Source organism: Mobula birostris, chromosome 26 (assembly GCF_030028105.1).
Source record: "Mobula birostris isolate sMobBir1 chromosome 26, sMobBir1.hap1, whole genome shotgun sequence".
Taxonomy (NCBI): Eukaryota; Metazoa; Chordata; class Chondrichthyes; order Myliobatiformes; family Myliobatidae; genus Mobula; species Mobula birostris.
The window spans coordinates 46,115,417-46,136,161 of record NC_092395.1 but is presented as its reverse complement, the minus strand read 5'-3'; the positions used below and the strand labels follow the sequence as shown (position 1 = coordinate 46,136,161).

At 42.6% G+C, this 20,745-nt stretch overlaps 1 protein-coding gene across 4 annotated transcripts in view; it reads left to right on the top strand.

Annotated features, from left to right (window-relative positions):
* The first annotated feature begins 254 nt into the window (after positions 1–254).
* Positions 255–20,745, top strand: part of LOC140187969 (E3 SUMO-protein ligase PIAS4-like) — a 118,019-nt gene continuing 97,528 nt past the window's right edge. For 3 of the 4 annotated variants that reach the window (XM_072243837.1, XM_072243834.1, XM_072243836.1), the window contains exons 1-3: positions 256–328; positions 9,023–9,232; positions 13,223–13,741. In XM_072243837.1, the coding sequence (XP_072099938.1) occupies positions 9,212–9,232; positions 13,223–13,741 (540 nt within the window). In that variant the 5' untranslated portion in view covers positions 256–328; positions 9,023–9,211. Of the gene's footprint in view, positions 329–9,022; positions 9,233–13,222; positions 13,742–20,745 lie in introns of all 4 variants that reach the window. The other variant, XM_072243835.1, reaches the window with a different exon arrangement.

Sequence of the window (20,745 nt, the reverse complement as noted above, 5' to 3'; positions counted from 1 at the left end):
TGAACAGAGACCCTTCATCAGTTAAGAGGGAGAAGGGAGGAGAGGAGCTTTTTAATGCACTCCCCAGCCGGCGATGTCCCTCCTCGGGATGAATGCCCCGGCGAGGACCGGCAGTCTGGGGTGTGCCGAGGAAATTCGCAGCCCCTATGTCAACAACGGCAAGGCACGCTGTACTTGCGGCCTCCGGCCACATGGCGGCGCTGCGGAATCACCCCCCCCCCCCCGCCCTGCCCTCTCCCGTCACTAGGCGGCGCTGCCGAGCGCGGCCAACTCCAGACAGAATCCCAACCTCCTTCCCGGCTGGCTGGCAACCTGCATGTGAAAAACCGTAAGGAAAATTATTTAACATTTCAATCCGCTCCCTGGTCTCGGTCATTCGCAAAAGTCCCTCAAATCTGAAGCGCCCAACGGAGTAAATAGTTGGGCGGGGCTCTGTGGAGGTGCCGCCTTGGCCCAGGGGCCTGGGAGTAACCTGGCGCCACTGCTCACAGTGGCTGCAAAACTCTCGGATCGCCGACATCCCCGGCACCGGCTCCGGGGGGGAAGAGTAAGCGAGGGCCGATAGAACCGGGTCTACTTCCGGCAACAGGCGCCCCTGCTCACAGTGGCTGCAAAACTCTCGGATCGCCGACATCCCCGGCACCGGCTCCGGGGGGGAAGAATAAGCGAGGGCCGATAGAACCGGGTCTACTTCCGGCAACAGGCGCCCCGGCCCCGGCCTCTGCCTCCGGAAAATAACCAAACCAAGCGGTTCCGCCCTCCCGCCCTGGGCGTCAACCTAACCAAAGGGTTCCCGCCCGCCTGCCCCACTTCCGACAATAATAAAAACAGTGCCTCGTCTTTATTCGCCCCCCCCAACAAACTTTACATTCTTTAGAGTTTTATTCTTCGGATGTTTCCTCTCCTATAATCATATTTCGTGAGGGTTTAAATTTAAGAGAGGTACATATAAACAACCAGTGTTCATCATGACAGAGTTCTGCGATCTAAAGTCGACATGATTGCAATGAGTAAGTTTTGCGGAATGGAGATGAGGATTAATTGGAAGGATTTCATTAGGTTCCCCCCCCCCATTTCCATGCTGCCCATGTAAATACAGGTTGATACATTATTGAGCAAAGTCCAAAATAGAAAAGACCCATCTAATTCTTGAAGACCGTTGATGGAGCCGAGTGTGGGCCATTGGATAGCACATTCGCCTGTTCATGTGCACTGTGCTTGAACAGTAAGAACCAGTCAGTTGAGTAATTTGTTGATTAGTGCACATTTATTTTAAGAGATACAGCATCATAGCAGGCCCTTCTGGTACAACGAGACCGCGCCGCACATTTGCATCCATTAATCAATAAACCAGTACATCTTTGGAAATGGAATGGCCTTTATTAATCAGAGTATTGAGTATAAGAGCTGGAATGTTATGATGAGGTTGTATAAGGCATTGGTGAGGCCGAATCTGGAGTATTGTGTTCAGTTTTGGTCACCAAATTACAGGAAGGATATAAATAAGGTTGAAAGAGTGCAGAGAAGGTTTACAAGGATGTTGCTGCGACTTGAGAAACTCAATTACAGAGAAAGGTTGAACAGGTTAGGACTTTATTCCCTGGAGGGGAGAAGAATGAGGGGAGATTTGATAGAGGTATATAAAATTATGATGGGTATAGATAGAGTGAATGCAAGCAGGCTTTTTCCACTGAGGCAAGGAGAGAAAAAAACCAGAGGACATGGGCTAAGGGTGAGGGGGGAAAAGTTTAAAGGGAACATTGGGGGGGGCTTCTTCACACAGAGACTGGTGGGAGTATGGAATGAGCTGCCAGACGAGGTGGTAAATGCGGGTTCTTTTTTAACATTTAAGAATAAGTTGGACAGATACATGGATGGGAGGATGGAGGGATATGGTCTGTTTGCAGGTCAGTGGGACTAGGCAGAAAATGGTTCGGCACAGCCAAGAAGGGCCAAAAGGCCTGTTTCTGTGCTGTAGTTTCTATGGGAGCACCTGTAGGAAACCCATGCAGTCACGGAGAGAACATACAAATTCCTACAGACTGCGGTGGGAATTGAACCTGGGTCACTGATACTGTAAAACATTAGGTTAATCTCTTCCCTCCACGCCGCTCCCTACCCTACCAACCAACATTCAAGGTGTACTGATGCCTTCATAAAACATGGCACAGAAAAGTGTTGACCTCAAATGAGCCATTATTTTCAAGGCAAATTTTTATATACTAAAATTTGAAATACTAGAATGGTTATAGAGTAATTGCAAATTTGAAAACCATCAATATATCAGGCAATAATGAAAAACAACAAAATTCCCTGCACATGTCAGACATGAGACTTATAAAAGAAAAATATGAAGCTATTCAGCAGATCAGGCAGTATCCGTGGAGAAAGGTAAAACAGAGTTAACTTTTAAGGTCAATGACATTTTTCCCATTCAGATGCAAGGCTGAAACCTGAAATGTTAATTCTGTTTCAGTCTCTAGAAATGCTGTCTAATCTATGGATTTAGTTTTAAATTAAATCTTAGGTATTTTTATGTTAATACTATTGTGCAATTAAATTTCTGTTGGTGAAATGGTTAAATTATTTACTTTTTTATACAAGAGGTATAGTATGATTGCAATGGGGTATGAACATATTCTATTAGTTATACTTCGCAGCAAAGGAAATTCTGAAATGCTAAGAATTGCAATTGAGGTAATTTGTGAAAGAGCACCTGAATTCTAAAATATAAGGCATTTCACATTCACTGCATGTCTCAAAGCATTTCACAGTAAATTAATTAATTCTGCAATTTAATTATTGTTAATGTCAATCAGTTCATACCTACCTGAGAGAGCACGTCTGACAAGACACTACAGGATTCATTGATATAAAAGAACAGCACATAACCCACATTAGAAACTCATGGGTTCAAGATCATCTCTAGAACTTCATAAAATCTTAGCTGATAGTACAATGAAGTAGCCAAACAAAAGTGAATCTATTGAAGGAAAGGGTGGCAGTTCTCTTTGTGTCTCAGCCATATTCAACAAAACATTAATTATTCATTCATTTTATTGCTGATTTGTTGGACTTTTCATAAATTTGCCTGCAAATTAGAGATATAAATATTTATTAACAGTTGGTATTGACAACAATAATGAGTTGAAGGTGTGTCTATCAGAGTATATTACAATAAATAATGTTTGAAGAGTTTAAAGAACACTAACAGCAATAACTTCTGTCAGAGAAAGTGAATGGGGTCATGTATAGCAGGGATGAATTTATCATCTCCACTGTGGCTGGCTATTGTTACAATTACCATAAAATAATCTGCAGATATTTTTGAGGGGGGAATTTGTGCATATACATTACATAAATTTGATTCTTACACCTACTTGTGCATTCTAACACTTTGAAAACCTTGAAGTAAATCTTTTAGTGGAGCATTTTCTCTTCTGTATCCAGTAAAGTGGCAGCACATTTGGTCACAGTGACTTCTACAGGGTCAACAAGAGGTGTTACTGGCCTATTTAATTGTATTTTTTATGATTGCGAGATCCTGCTATACATTAAGAATTTAAAGTACTGCAGCTCTGCCACATCAGTAAATTGCTTGTTGGTGGAGAAAGTGAAAGAGCTGCGTGTTGTGCTGCTGCCTGAGTCGGAAGAAGCTCAGTCTGATAGCCAGTGACTGCCCTGGCTGCTTTTCTTGTGATCGCAAACCCTTTTAGACGTTATTAATGAGGAATGGCGTAAGCTTGATTCACTGATTTATTGGCGGAGGAGCTGTGTGGCCTTGCTCAGAGTGAGGTCTTAGCCTCGAGCCGCGGTGTCACCAGGAGAGAGGCGTTGAAGCTAATTTGCTTCGCTGGGGGCAGTGTGGCATAGCGTCCATCTGGAGTTTGTACTGCTTCCCCAGTGTTCGCTCAGCAGAAGGCAAGCTCTACAGTGGTCGACTGCAGATTTATGCAGCATTCAGTGGATTCGGGGCCTCAAGCTGTGAATGACCCCTGTGGAACTCCACTTGCCACCAGCAGCCATCCAGAATATGCCCCCTTTATTCCCACTCTTTGTCTCCTGCAAGTCAGCCAATTCCCTATCCATGCTAGTATCTTTCCTGTAATACCATGGGCTATTATCTTTTTGAGCAGCCTCATGTGTGGCACCTTGCCAAAGGCCTTCTGAAAATTCAGATATACAATATCTACTGACTCTCTGTTGTCCATCCTGCCTGTTGTTTCCTCAAAGAGTTCCTACAGATTCATCAGACAAGATTTCCCCTTTAGGAAACTATGCTGACTTTGGCCTGCTTTATCATGCACCTCTAAGTACCCCAAAACCTCACCATTAATATCTTGACTACCTTCAGACCTTTCAGCTTCCCGAGCACCTTCTTCTTACCAATAGCAACTACACTCACTTCTGCCCCCAGTTACTCTTGAATTTCTGGCATACTGCTTGTCTCCTACAATGAAAACTGACACAAAATACTTATTAAATCTGCCTGACATTTCTTTGTCATCATTACTACCTCTCCAGCAACATTTTCCAGCGGTCTAGTATCCACTCTCACCTCTCATTTACTCTTTATATATCTGGAAAAAATCTTTTGTTATCCCTTGATAGGCTTGACTAGCTTACCTTCATATTTCATCTTCTCTCTTTTTTATAGTTATCTTCTGTTGGTTTTTAAAAGCTTTCCAATCCTTTAACTTCTTACTATTTTTTGCCATATTATATGCCCTCTATTTTGCCTTTATGCTGTATTTGACTTCCCTTGTCACCCATGGTTGTATCACCCTCACTTTTGTATATTGGGATGGTAGCATAATTTGAGATGTATCTATCCTGTGTTTTCCAAATTTCCCCCAGAAACTCGAGCCATTGCTGTTTTGCCATCATCCCTGCTAGTATCCCTTTCCAATCAACTTTGGCCAGCTCCTCCCTCATGCCTCTGTAATTCCCTTTACTCCACTGTAGTAGTGATATGCCTGATTTTATCTTTTGCCCCTCAAAAACTGCAGGGTGAATTCTATCATTATGATCACTGGCTCCTAAAGATTCCTTTACCTTAAGCTCCCTAATCAGATCTGGTTCATTACACAACACCCAATCCAGAATAGCAGATCCCCATGTGGGCTCAACCACAAGCTGCTCGAAAAAACCACCTTGTTGAGCTATTTTATTACAATAATGTGTTGCATAAACAGAAATGCTTTGTTAAGTGGTGTCTAGCAGAACTTCCCAAGACACTACAAGGCAGTAAGCCGCTTTTTGGAGCCTAATAATAATTATATGTAGTAACTTTGGTGGCTATTTTGCTTACAGTCCACTCCACAAACACCACATTTATAGTGACTAGTTAACCTGTTTTAGTGCAATGGAATGTTTTATTTTCACCTAAGAGCCATTTGTTATTCTATTCTTATCTTTTCAGCTCACCACTTGAGGGGTGATTGATAAGTTCATGGCCTAAGGTAGAAGGAGTCAATTTTAGAAAACCTAGCACATCTATTTTTCAACATTGTCCCCTCCTACATTTACACACTTAGTCCAGTGGTCGTGGAGCATACAGATCTTGGACCTCCAGAAAGTGTCCACAGCAGGGGTGATTGATAAGTTTGTGGCCTAAGGTAGATGGAAATGAGTTAACTTTAACTTAAGAGAAGTGTTTCAACAATTAATGTGGAGATCATTATTTCAGTAGTGGAACGGTTGCTGTTAGAACAGAGGAGGAAACAAGTGGTCCAGAGAGAATGTAGGAATTGCAGCATGACCCAGTGATCAAACAGGATGCCTAGATTATGCAGTTTATTTCCCAAAATCTGATTCAAAGAACAGATACAGAAAAATGCCCATATCAAGGGACTATATTTTGTGCTAGGTTTTGATAACATGTAAATTCATTAGTAAGTTGCACCCTTTCAAACACAATTTCTGTTCTATTTAATATGTCAGGTGGTATTGGAAATTATGTAGGTATTGATAAACTGGATGATTCAGTAACTAGAAAAGTTAGAATAAAGATAATTATCATAAAAGTCTGGATGCGAGATGAGAAATATTTTTATACATGTGTTTTTATTATGTTGAATGTTTCTCAGAATGGTGATGGATTAAGAGTTAGAAATAGATTTTAAAGTGAAATTGGACATTGAAAAGGAAATATTTGTTGATCAGCAGAGAAAAATAACAGGGTGGCCACATTCACTGGAAAATTCTCAGTTGCTCTGAGTTTCACCTTTTACCATGGTGAGATATGAGGATTAATGTAAAGACAATGACAGAGAGGTAGTAAAGTGGTGAAATCTAGCAGCAGCTCAGGTGGTTGACAATAAATTATCGACTTCTCAGACAAACTTATTATAAGTATTACTGTAAATGTTAAATACATTTACAAATATCTGTATTTTTCAAATGAAATGATTAACTGCTCTTTGACAATACCATATATATAAAATCCGATTGATTTACTTGCAGTAACCTCGCTGCTATTTTCCCTTGCATCTGTCTTTTTTTATCTTTGTTCCCACACAATGATTGCTATTTTCCATTCTCTCTTTTTAACTGTAAATTTCATAACATTATAGGGGCCATTTTACCTTATTATGATTTTGCTGTCAATAAATACATGCCTTTTAATTTTTTTTCTGGCTGCTACCTTACTCCTGTAAGGAGTTTGTACTTTCTCCCCATGACCACGTAGGTTTCCTCTGGGTACTCTGGTTTCCTCCCACAGTCCAAAGACATACCGGTTGGTAGGTTAATTGGTAATTGTAAATTATCCCGTGGTTGGGCCTCCGTGCTGTATAATCAATAGATAAATAAATAAATCTTTAATAGACTTTGTATTCATCATTGCTATGGTAGAATATACAGTACCATTACAATCGCCCTTCTAAAAATATTTTTCAGTATTCCTTTAGTTCTATTTGTGACGATCTTGAATATATGTTCTAATCTATTTGTTGAGCATTTGAAATAGTTCCTATTCATATCATCAACCTTCATAATGTTCTGATAAGGAAAGGTACGTCGTATCCGGAGTTTCTCCGGTTAGCAGACGATTTCCCTTCACGCCTCTCTGACATAGTGGGGAATTGCGTACGAGGCCAGTTACAGCAGTGGTTTGCCATTGCCTTCTGCCGGGTGGGTTTCCAAAGAGCTCACCAGCTCGTAACCCAGCACAGATGGAAAGCGTGCAGGGGAGCCGGCTGGCTGGATTCGAACCTGGGACCTTTTGTCCCGAAGTCTGACGCTGATGCCACTACACCACCAGCCAGGTCAATGTTCTGATAAAGACTATAAAAATTGTCTAAAATTACTGAAATGCTATACCTGCCCATTTATCTCCTCCCTCACCTCCATTCAGGGCCCCAAACAATCCTTACAGGTGAGGTAACACTTCACCCGCAAATCTGTTGAGGTTATCTACTGTATCCAGTGCTCCCAGTGCAGCCTCCTCTACGTTGATGAAAACTGACATAAATTAGGGGACCACTATTTTGAGCATCTTTCCCTGGTGGCCAGCCATTTTAATTCTTATCCCCATTCCCAATCCAACATGCCAGTCCATGGCCTCCTTTTTTCCCATGATGAGACCACTCTCAGGGTGGAAAAGCAACACCTCATTCAGTATTCCTTCTCGGTAGTCTCCAAATTGATGGCATGATCATCGTTTTCTCGTCTGGTAAACATTTCCTCTTCTATTCCCCATTCTGGCCTCTTACCTCTTCTCCTCATCTCCCCCTATTGCCTCTCCCTTTCTCCATGGTCCACTTTCCTCCTATCAGTTTCCTTCTTCTCCAGCCCTTCACCTTTCCCACCCACCTGGCTTCATCTATCACCTTTTACCTAGTCCTCCTTCCCTTCTCCCACCTTTCTATTCAGGCATTTTCCCCTTTCCTTTCCAGTTCTAAGGAAAGGTCTCGGCCCAAAACGTCTACTAGTTATTGACGTTGCCTGACCTGCTGAGTTCCTCCAGCATGATGTGTGTGTTGCTTTGGATTTCCAACATCTGCAGAAACTCTTACGTTTATCTAGCCGATTGATGTATCTAAAAATGATTGCGATATATTTCGTGTCTCTCAAACCCTTGTTAAGACTGCAGTAGTGTCTTTTGCTAAGATTCAGGCACTTTTTAAAGCACGGTGTCTAAATTGTAAGTAATTAGCATTGCATAAAACTTAGGAGGAGGAGTTGGCCATTTGATCTCTTAGCCACAAAAATTCATGGTTGATGTGATCTATAAATTTGCCTGCAATTTCCTACCCAATTCCTAAATCGTTGATTGCAGTATTGTGCAAAAATCACAATCAAAGGTGAGTTTATTGTCATGTGTACAGGTACGTGTATGCCCACATGTAATGAAAAACTTAGTTGCAGCAGCATTGCAGGAATTTGGCATCATATAAGTAACATTTGGAGGAAAACAAAAGTTATACACAATTTTTACAAAAAAAAGAACACAGAACAAAAATAGTCCATTTTAGGGCAAAATGATCAAAGTGGTTGTAGTGTTGCTAAACTATCTCAGCAGTCGATATATTTAATTTCTCGACATTGCAAATGGTCCACACTTTGTTCTGTGTTTAAGCACCCTAGTTCTCGACCCTCTCACAGCCTCAACTGTGTCAGCCCCTAAGAATCTTTTAAGTTTCAAGAAGATCACCTTTCTCTTAAATGTAAGAGTTAAAGGCTCATTAAATACAGAAGGCAATCTCTTCATCCTATCTATCAATCTACTGAACCTTTACTGATATACCTCTAAAACAAATATATGATCCTTGGGTGTGGTCTCACGAAAGCCCTGTAATTATAGATTCATCACTCTTGTGCTCTGTACCCTTTAAACACAGGCAGATTTTCCACATACCTTTCTAATTATTTGTTACACCTGCATATTAGATTCCCTTGTCCTTTGCCCACAGCCCTGTGAACCTCAACATTAAACTGTCTTTGCACTGTTTAAATATTGTTTTGCTTTTATAGATGATTTGCTAATTTATTAATTAATATCCTATCTCTCTTCTACCAGTATTACTATTTTAAGTAACACACCAAAATACCGGAACGGGAATGGGAAGTGGAATTAAAATGGGTGGCCACTGGGAGATCCGGCTTTTTCTTGCGGACAGAGCAGAGGTGCCCGGCGAAGCAGTCTCCCAATCTGCGTCAAGTCTCACCAATATATAGGAGGCCACACTGGGAGCATCAGACACAATATATGACCCCAACAGGCTCACAGGTGAAGTTTTGTTTCACCCAGAAGGACTGTTTGAGGCCCTGAATAGTAATGAGGGAGGAGGTGTAGGGGCAGGTGTAGCACTTGTTCCGTTTGCAAGGATGAATGCCAGGAGGGAAATCAATGGGGAGGGACAACTGGACAAGGGAGTCACGTAGGGAGCGATCCCTGCGGAAGGCAGCAGTTGGAGGGGGGGGAGGGAAAGATGTGCTTGGTGGTGGGATCCTGCTGGATGGGGGGAAATTGTACAGAATTATATGCTGGACTTGGACGTTGGTGGGGTGGTAAGTGGGGACAAGAGGTGCCCTATCCCTGGTAGTGTGGTGGGAGGATGGGGTGAGAGCAGATGTGCATGAAATGGAAGAGATGAGGTTGAGGACGAGAAGCCGTATCTCTGAAAGAGGAGGACATCTCCATTCTGGAATGAAAAACCTCATCCTCAGAGCAGATGTGGCCAAGATGGAGGAAGTGGGAAAATCGCTATTTTAAGTGATAGGCCTGAATCTCAAAGCTTTTGCATCTGTCCTTCTTTTCGTATACATCCCATTCTGCATTAAATTCCTATTAATTTCAGAAGACCTGGTATCCTCAAGACATTGGCCTCTTCACACTATTTGCTAACTTTATTATGCAGATTTTGGCTTTTTTTATATACCAATGCCATGTGTAATCCCTAAGAGTCACCTGGTTTATATCTTCTGGTCAAAATTAAAATTTATTGTTGTTCTGTTTTCCAGCATTTGATTAACATACTGCTAATGCTTGTCACATTTCATTTAAATCCCTATTCCCTAACTTTACCCTCCCCACCTGACTCTCCTAATGATGCCTTATAGAGTACATTTCAAAGATTTGTGGGCACAGAGGCACAGTTTTACAACTGATTAATTTAGCTTAGTTCGTCAGATAAAACAATCTGCTTATTTTTTCCTGCTAGCTTCTCAAAGTTCTATTTCTTGCTTTTTAAAATACCTTCCTTGTCATAACTGGTTACTTACTGGGCAATTAATAGGCCCCAGAAGTTTGGAAATGGATGGACAGATTAGGACAATAGCCAAAGAAATGGTAGATGAAATATAGTGTAAAAGTACCTGAAGTTTCGAAGCATGAGTGAGGATCTGAGTGAATTTTACCAAATATTGAAAGGCCTAGATAGAATGCAAACAACAGGAATTCTGCAGATGCTGGAAATTCAAGCAACACATAAAAGTTGCTGGTGAACACAGCAGGCCAGGCAGCATCTCTAGGAAGAGGTGCAGTCGACATTTCAGGCCGAGACCCTTCGCCTTCAGTTAGTCCTGACGAAGGGTCTCGGCCTGAAACGTCGACTGTACCTCTTCCTAGAGATGCTGCCTGGCCTGCTGCGTTCACCAGCAACTTTTATGTGTGTTGCCTAGATAGAATGGTAGAGTTTGGGACCAGATGCTACAGCCTCAGAATAGAGGGACGTCCCTATAGAACAGAGACAAGGAGAATTTCCTTTAGCCAGAAGATGGTGAATCTGTGGAATTCATTACCACAGATGGCTGTGGAGGCCAAGTCATTGAGTATATTTAAAGTGGAGGTTGATACGTTCAATGGCTATTTTATTAGGTATAGACCATAAGATATAGAAACTCCCTTCAATTCTGCATCAAGGCTGCCCGCTTCTGCTTTTCATTAACTTTAATGTCAGAGAGAATATTTTTTTACCTTGTCTCTGACTTTTTTTGTGTTTAGTTGTTGGCCAGAGGTGAGGGGAAATTTTGAAAGGAAATCTACATGGCAAGTTTTGTTACACAGAGAGTGGGAGATGCCTGGAAAGCACTGGCAGGGGAAGAGGTGGGAGCAGATACAATAGCAACATTTAAAATATTTATACTGACACATGAACTGGCAGGAAATTGTGGGGTGTAAACCTCGTGCAGGGAGATGTGCTGATTAAATTGACATCATTATCGGCACAGGCATTGTCAGCCAAAGAGTTCCAGTTCTGTGCTGTATTGTTCTATGAAGTTTCGTCCACTTTTCTATAGCTTATGACAAAAAGTTTGCCGCAATTCTCCCAATTTTTGTTCCAATTCACCACTCCTACAGTCTCTCTGTAACTCATTGTCATTGCATCGCACCAGGATTCTTGTACTATCACAGCATCCTTGATATCTATTTAATCATATCTCCGGCTCTGTCTTTCTTTATACAGTGCTTCTAGAAGGTCTGTGAGCCCTGTAGAATTTTCTATTTCTGCATGAATATGACCTAAAATGAGACCAGATCTTCAGGTAAGTCTTAAAACTAGATAAAGAGAACCCAATTAAATAAATAACATAAAAACATTATACTTGTTCGTTTATTTATTGAGAAAAATGATCCAATATTGCATGTATTTGTTGGAAAATGTATGTGAACCTCTGTAGTAATACCTTCTTCAAAAGCTATTTGGAGTCAGGTGTGCCAATCAATGAGATGAGATTGGACGAGTGGGTTGTAGAAGCGCTCTGCTCTATACAAAAAACATACACAGTCAGGTTACTGACAGAGCCTGCTCTTCTCAAGAAAGATCTGTTTATGTGCACCATACCTCGATCGAAACAACTTTCAGAGGACCTTAGAAGAATTGTAGAGATGAATGAAGCTGGAAAAGGCTACAAAAGCATTTCTGATGACCTGAGTGTTCATCAGTCCACAGTAAGAGAAATTGTCTGCAAATGGAGGAAACTCAGTACTGTTGTTGCTCTCCCTAGGAGTGGACATCCTGCAAATATCACCCCAACAGCACAATGTGCAATGCTGAAGGAGGTGAAAAAGAACCCAAGGGTAACAGCGAAAGACATGCAGAAGGCTCTAGAACTTGCTAAAGTCTCTGTTCATATGTTCACTATAAGAAAAAACACTGAACAAGAATGGTGTTTGTGGAAGGACACCACAGAAGAAACCATTGCTCTCCAAAAAAAAAAATCGCTGCACATCTCAAATTTGCAAAGGACCGCCTAGATGTTCTACAATGATTCTGGGACAATGTTCTGTGGATAAATGAGTCAGAGGCTGGATTTTTTTGGCAGAAATGCAGATTGCTATGTTTGGAGGAAAAAGGGCACTGCGCGCCAACACGAAAACTCATCCCAACTGTGAAGCATGGTGAAAGGAGCATCATGGTTTGGGGCTGTTTTGCTGCCTCAGGGCCTGGACAACTTGCAACCATTGAGGAAACAATGATTTCAAAATTGTATCAAGATATTTTACAGGAGAACAAAAGGATAGCAATCCGTCACCTGAAGCTTAGTAGCAGCTGGATAATCCAACAAGACAATGAGCCAAAAGACAAGAGTAAATCAACAACAGAATGGTTTAAAAAGAAGAAAGTTTGTGTTTTGGAATGGCTGAGTCAAAGTCCTGACCTTAATCCAATTGAAATTTTGTGGAAGGACCTGAAGCAAGCAGTTCATGCAAGGAAGCCCACCAACATCCCAGAATCCCAGAGTTGAAGCAGTTTTGTAAGGAGGAATGGCCTAAAGTTCCTCCAAGCCGATGTGCAGGACTGATCAACAGTTACCGGAGACGTTTGGTTGAAGCTATTGCTGTACAAGGGGGTCACACCAGTTACAGTTACTGAGAGCAAAGGTTCATGTACTTTTTCCAACAAGTATGTGTAATATTGAATCATTTTTTTCAATAAATAATGAAGAAGTATAATGTTTTTTGTTTCACTTATTTAATTGGGTTCTCGTTACCTAGTTTTAGGATTTCTGAAGATCTGATCACATTTTAGGTCATATTTATGCAGAAATAGAGAAAATTCTACAGGCTCACAAACTTTCTAGCACCACTGGATTATTTTGCATATTATAGATATATGTGAGTGCGCATGCATTGGTATAAAATATATCTGGATATAAATGTTTGTTTACACTATTATATTATTCCCTAGATTTGGGGAGTTTTGGCTGTGCAAGTTGATACATAAGCTCAATCTTGGTTTTGTTCAAAGCTCCTAATATTCCTTTCAATAAACAGTTCTTTTTCAGAATGGATGTATCATTGTCTTCTGATCAAGAGATTCCATCTAGTGCAGAAGAACATGTAGAAGTTGAAGTATCTGTTTTCCAGATAGAAAGGGAGGAACCTGAAGATGCAATCATACGAATTAGACTGGGTAATCGATTACGGCAAAGAAGGCGACGTCAGCGTCTTCGTGCTGCTAGAAATGAAGCACAGAGAGTGGAACCATTGCAAAATGGATGTCAATTACAAGTTACTGCAAATGAAATTGAACAACCTGAAACTCATTCAGAGATTTTGCAGTTGAACCAAAAACAGCTTGGAAGCATTCCTAATGGTAACAATGCTGAGTCTTCCACTGTTGAAGATACTGCTAATCAACTGGAAGAAAATAGAGAGACTATCGATTTACGTGACTTTGAGCGAATCCTGAGACGTCGAGAGAGTATACGCTTGAGCCAACGAAGGCGGCGAGAACGTCTTCGTAACTTGAGTCGTAGTCTTGAATCTTCTGATCCACTTGCAAGATGTCGAGTGAGTGTAAAGTTATGTAAACAATGGTGCAAAAGTCTTAAATCTATAAATGCCTTTCATTATCTGCATGCAGGGCTATTTTTGGTTCAGTGAGTGCACATGCATATGTATAAAATATGCAATATATCAAACATTTACTTATATCAACGATGTAATTTTGACTTGGGGTGATGGTTGGAAGAAATATACAAGGAACATGTGATTTGACATGAATCATACACTGTTACTCAAAGTCAAATTTATTCCCTTCCATAAATATGATCGAGCTTTTATTCCATATTATTCTACTTAACTACTTTCTCTCTCAATTGTTATTATGACCCTTCCAATGAGTGTAATCACACAAACAAAAAATCTGACCTTCATCTGCCACTGCATTTCCAGTTCTCTCAGGAATTTTCTAAATTATTCTCCCAAATTACACCAACTAAAAGTATCGGTTTAAACCATTTAAAAAAAGTTGAGATACACCCTGAACCATGTGATGATTAAACGCATTCAGTGGGATGTCTCTTAATCCTTTCTTTCAGTGTCTTTCAACATCCTCATTTTTTTATGAAGGTCTCAGCCCCTTTTCTTGGCTGACCTTTTCTTGATTTACAATGCCTTAAACTGAACTTGGATTGTACAATGTAAGCACATAGAGCCAAGTCATGCAGGTCGCCAGCTAGGAATTACCAGCCACTCCTGTATTTACCTGACTCAGAATAATGACTGATATTCTGTATCCTAAGATGCAGCTATGTGGTCTGGATTGCAGCAAAGAGGCACCAATGCCTGATAACCCTTGACATCCTGTGACAGTCAGTAAAGTTGAGGTTAGGAGTCCTGGCTGTAACATTTTTAATTGGTCTGAATAGTTTTTGAGGATCTGTAATATTCAGAGATGTGTATTAGAACATAGAAGAGTATAGCACAGAAACAGGCCCTTCAGCCAACAATATTGTGTCAAATCAATTAAATTAGCAATCAAATGGCCAACTAACTAATCCCCTTTACCTACACAATGTCCATATCCCTCCATTTTTCTCACATTCATGCACCTATTTAAACATCTCATAGAAGTTTCTATTATGTCTGCCTCTACACCACCTCAGGTAATGCATTCCAGGCACTCTATGTGTAAAAAATTTGCCCCTCACATCTCCTTTAAAGTTACCCTTCTCTCCTTAAATGCATGCCCTCTGGTATTAGACATTTCAACTCCGGGGAAAAAGTACTGTTTTTCTATTCTATCTATGCTTCACATAATCTTATAAAACATAGAGCATAGAATAGTACAGCACAGTGCCTTTGGCCCACAATGTTGTTCTGACCCTCAAACCCTGCCTCCCATATAAGCCCCCACCTTAGATTCCTCCATATACCTGTCCAGTAGTCTCTTAAACTTCACTAGTGTATCTGCCTCCACCACTGACTCAGGCAGTGCATTCCACACACCAACCACTCTCTGAGTAAAAAACCTTCCTCTAATATCCCCCTTGAACTTCCCACCCCTTACCTTAAAGCCATGTCCTCTTGTATGGAGCAGTGGTGCCCTGGGGAAGAGGCACTCTATCTATTCCTCTTATTATCTTGTACACCTCTATCATGTCTCCTCTCATCCTCCTCCTCTCCAAAGAGTAGAGCCCTAGCTCCCTTAATCTCTGATCATAATGCATACTTTCTAAACCAGGCAGCATCCTGGTAAATCTCCTCTGTACCCTTTCCAATGCTTCCACATCCTTCCTATAGTCAGGCGACCAGAACTGGACACAGTACTCCAAGTGTGGCCTAACCAGAGTTTTATAGAGCTGCATCATTACATCGCGACTCTTAAACTCTATCCCTCGACTTATGAAAGCTAACACCCCATAAGCTTTCTTAACTACCCTAACTTTAAAAAAATTTTTTATAAAAAAGTTTTTATAAACCTCTGATTTCCCCTCTGCTTCTGCCGCTCCAGAGAAAACAGCCCAAGTTTGTTCAACCTCTCACAATAGCATCTGCCCCCCAACCTAGGGGCAGCATCTTGGTGAACCTCTTTTGCACCCTTTCCAAAGTCTGGGCATCCTTCCTATAGTGGGGCAACTAGAACTGTATGCAGTACTCCAGATGCTGCCTAACTGGAGCTTTATAAAGCTGCAACATAACTTCCTGACTTGAACTCAGTGACTTGAGTAATAAAGGCAAGAATGCCATATGCCCTGTGAACCACCCTATCAATCTGTAAAGCCACTCACAGGGAGCTATGAACTTAGACACCAAGATCCCACTGCTCTTTAACACTCTTAAGGGTCTTGCCCTTAGCAGTGTACTACTTCTTTATGTTTGACCTACCAAGGTGCAAAACTTCACATTTGGCCCAATTAAACTCCATCTGCCACTTCTCCACCCATATCTCCAACTGACCTATACCTTGCTTTATTCTTTGTCATTCTTCTACGCTATTACAGCACCACCAATCTTTGTATCATCTGCAAACCTACTAACCCACCCATCTACATTTTCATCCAGGTCTTTTATATACATCACAAACAGCAGAGATCTCAGTAGAAATCCCTGCAGAACACCGTTAAGCGCAGACCTCCAGCGGGAATAAGTCCCTTCGACCACTACCTTTTGTCTTCTATGAGCAAGCCGGTTCTGATCCAAGCGGCTAGTTCTGGATGAGCCTCCCATGAGGGACCTTGTCAAATGCCGTACTAAAATCCATGTAGACAACAACTACCGTCTACCTTCATCAATCACCTCATCAAAAAAACTCTAAATCAAGTTAGTAAGACATGACTTGCCCTGCATAAAGATATGTGGGCTTTCTGTAACTGGACCGTGCTCAGAAATCCTATCCCTATTAATTCTTTCCAGTAACCACCCTACCACTGATTTATGAATAACAATATTAATTTGGCAGGGGAAAGGGAACTAGAGTGATAGAGCTGAGGATTGGGCAGTTGGTACATTAGCAGATGCAGTGTGTAGTCTGACTGTGAGAAAGGGCAGGCAGTTGATAGGCTAGAATTGCAGTCAGTGGGATGAGGTGAAGTGTAATATGGGGCAAAATAAAAAAGGGTGATGAATATAGGATTGAAAGTGTTATATTTGAATGTACACAATATAGTCATAGTCATACTTTATTAATCCCAGGGGAAATTGGTTTTCATTACAGTTGCTCCATAAATAATAAATAGTAATAGAACCATAAATAGTTAAATAGTAATATGTAAATTATGCCAGTAAATTACGAAATAAGTCCAGGACCAGCCTACTGGCTCAGGATGTCTGACCCTCCAAGGGAGGAGTTGTAAAGTTTGATGGCCACAGGCAGGAATGACTTCCTATGACGCTCTGTGTTGCATCTTGGTGGAATGAGTCTCTGGCTGAATGTACTCCTGTGCCCACCCAGTGCATTATGTAGTGGATAGGAGACATTGACCAAGATGGCATGCAACTTAGACAGCATCCTCTTTTCAGACACCACCGTGAGAGAGTCCAGTTCCATCCCCACAACATCACTGGCCTTACGAATGAGTTTGTTGATTCTGTTGGTGTCTGCTGCCCCAGCACACAACAGCAAGCATGATAGCATTGGCCACCACAGACTCATAGACCATCTTCAGCATCGTCCGGCAGATATTAAAGGACCTCAGTCTCCTCAGGAAATAGAGACGGCTCTGACCCTTCTTGTAGACAGCCTCAGTGTTCTTTGACCAGTCCAGATTATTGTCAATTCGTATCCCCAGGTATTTGTAATCCTCCACCATGTCCACACTAACCCCCTGGATGGAAACAGGGGTCACCGGTACCTTAGCTCTCCTCAGGTCTACCACCAGCTCCTTAGTCTTTTTCACATTAAGCTGCAGATAATTCTGCTCACACCATGTGACAAAGTTTCCTATCGTAGCCCTGTACTCAGCCTCATCTCCCTTGCTGATGCATCCAACTATGGCTGAGTCATCAGAAAACTTCTGAAGATGACAAGACTGTGTGCAGTAGTTGAAGTCCGAGGTGTAAATGGTGAAGAGAAAGGGAGACAAGACAGTCCCCTGTGGAGCCCCAGTGCTGCTGATCACTCTGTCAGACACACAGTGTTGCAAGCACATGTACTGTGGTCTGCCAGTCAGGTAATCAAGAATCCATGATACCAGGGAAGCATCCACCTGCATCGCTGTCAGCTTCTTCCCCAGCAGAGCACGGCGGATGGTGTTGAACGCACTGGAAAAGTCAAAAAATATGACCCTCACAGTGCTCGCTGGCTTGTCCAGGTGGGCGTAGACACGATTCAGCAGGAAGACGATGGCATCCTCAACTCCTAGTCGGGGCTGGTAGGCAAACTGGAGGGGATCTAAGTGTGGCCTGACCATAGGCTGGAGCAGCTCCAGAACAAGTCTCTCCAGGGTCTTCATGATGTGGGAGGTCAATGCCACCGGTCTGTAGTCATTGAGGCCGCTGGGGCGCGGCGTCTTCGGCACAGGGACGAGGCAGGACGTCTTCCACAATACAGGAACCCTCCAGAGCCTCAGGCTCGGGTTGAATACATGACGAAGTACTCCACATAGCTGAGGGGCACAGGCTTTGAGCACCCTGGTACTGACACCATCCGGTCCTGCAGCCTTGCTCGGGTTGAGACGTTTCAGCTGTCTTCTCACCTGTTCAGCTGTGAAGCCCACCATGGTGGTTTCGTGTGGGGAAGGGGTATAGTCATGAGAGCAGGGTGGGGGACTGTGAGGAGGGGTAGGAGGGGAGAGTGGAGTATGTGTTGGTTGGGGGCCGACAACAGATGTCTCGTGTGTCAGATGGACAGGGACCACACTGTCAAAGCTGTTAAAGAACAGGTTAAGTTCATTGGCCCTGTCCACACTGCCTTCCGCTCCTCTGTTGCTTGTTTGCCGGAACCCAGTGATGGTGCTCATCCCCCTCCAGACCTCTCTCATGTTGTTTTGCTGGAGTTTCCACTCAAGCTTCCTCCTGTACCTCCCTGATCCTGGCTTTCAGGTCCCTCTGTATTGCTCTCAGCTTCTCCTGTTTCCATCTCTAAACGCCCTCTTTTTGGCGTTCAGGACGTCCTTAATGTCCTTTGTCACCCATGGCTTGTTATTTGAATAACAAAGGACAGTTCTTGTCGGAACATTGCAGTCCACACAGAAGTTGGTGTAATCAGTGATGCACTCTGTGAGTCCATCAATATCCTCTCCACATGGCTCACAGAGTGCCTGCTCGTCTGTCACCGCAAAACAACCCTGGAGCGCCTCATAAGCCTCCTCTGACCATTTTCTCACTGTCCTCGAGGTTGCAGGTTTACTCTTCACCAGAGGCATGTAGTGGGGTTTAGATGCACCAGGTTGTGAGCTGACCTTCCCAGTGGGGGGAGGGGAGAGGAGCTGTATGTATCCTTAACGTTAGCGTACATCAAATCCAGAGTCCTCTCCCCTCTGGTTTTACAGCTCACATACTGCGTGAAGTTGGGCAGTGTTCTAGCCATGGTAACCTGGTTGAAGTCACCCGAGATGGTAATGAGGGCACTCGGGTGCTGGGTTTGTAGTCTGGCTATGACGGTGTAAATGATGTTACACGCCGATGTCGGGTTGGCCGAGGGAGGGATGTACACAACAACCACAATTGCATGCGAGATTTCCCTTGGCAAATAATATGGCCGGAGTCCAACAGCAAAAAGTTCAATATCCGGGCTACAGACCCATTCCTTGATCATAATATGCCCAAGGATTGCACCATCTGTTGTTTACCAGAACCACCAGCCCCCCTCCTTTACGCTTACCGCTCTCAGTGCAATTCCGGTCAGCTTGAACGGTCTGGAAGCCCTCTATGGAAACGCTTTGATCGGGTATGTCCTCATGCAGCCACGTCTCAGTGAAGCACATGACACCGCTCTCCCGAAATGTTCTCTAACTCCTGACGAGCGCCGTCAATTCATCCATTTTATTCCCCAGCAATCTCACATTTCCCATGATAAGAGAGGGGAGGCACGGCTTATAACTTCTCTTCTCCAAAAGCCTCTGTTGTCTCGACCCTGTCCTCTTCCCTCGCCTTTTTGATCCCCCTCTGCATCCTCTGTGTGTTTTCCTCCAGATTTCAGCCGGTATGTCCGCTGCTCTGTTCGCTAAACCGGCCGGCATGAGCGTAATTAATTGGTCCCTGGAATACCCAATGCGGCCATCCTGCTGCCACGCTAACGAGACGTGTCCGAATGTAACTAATTTCAGCGCTAAAAAAACAAGTAAAACTCTCTCCACCAGCATGCTAGAGAGGGTGCAGCTTCAATGTGTTACCGTGAGAAAAAAAATACAACAAATAACTAAGTTAAGTTTAAAAGTAAGAAACTGCGGAGCAACTGTAACCGGCTGCATGCATGACCGGCGCATGCGCACAATATATGGAATAAGGTAGTTGATCTTGTAGCACAGTTAGAGATTGGCAGGTGCTCATGGCTGAAAGATCATAGTTTGGAGCTTAATGTCTATGGATACACATTATATCAAAAGGACAGGCAGGTAGGCAGAGGGGGTGGTTGGCTCTTTCAGTAAAAAACATGAAATCAACTCCTAAGAAAGAGGTGATATAGGATTGGAGGATGTAGAGTCCTTGAGGATAGAGTTAGGAAACTGGAAGGGTAAGAAAACCCTGATGGGAGTTACATACTAGCTTCTGAACAGTAGCTCAGGTGTGGGATATAAATTACAATGAGAGGTAAAAAAGGCATGTAAAAGTGGTAATGTTATAATAATACAGGGGATTTTAATATACAGATAGAGTGGGAAAATCATGATGGTACTGGATCCTAAGAGGTGGAAGTTGTAGAATGCCTGCAAGGTGGCTTTTTAGAACAGCTTGTAGTTCAGCCCACTAGGGGGAAAGGCAATTCTGCATTGAGTGCTGTGTAATGAGTCAGATTTGATTAGGGAGTTTAAGGAAAAGGAACCCTTAGGAGACAATGATCATGATATGGGAGAATTCACCCTGCAGTTTTAGAGGGAGAAGCTAAAGTCAGATTATCAGTATTACAGTAG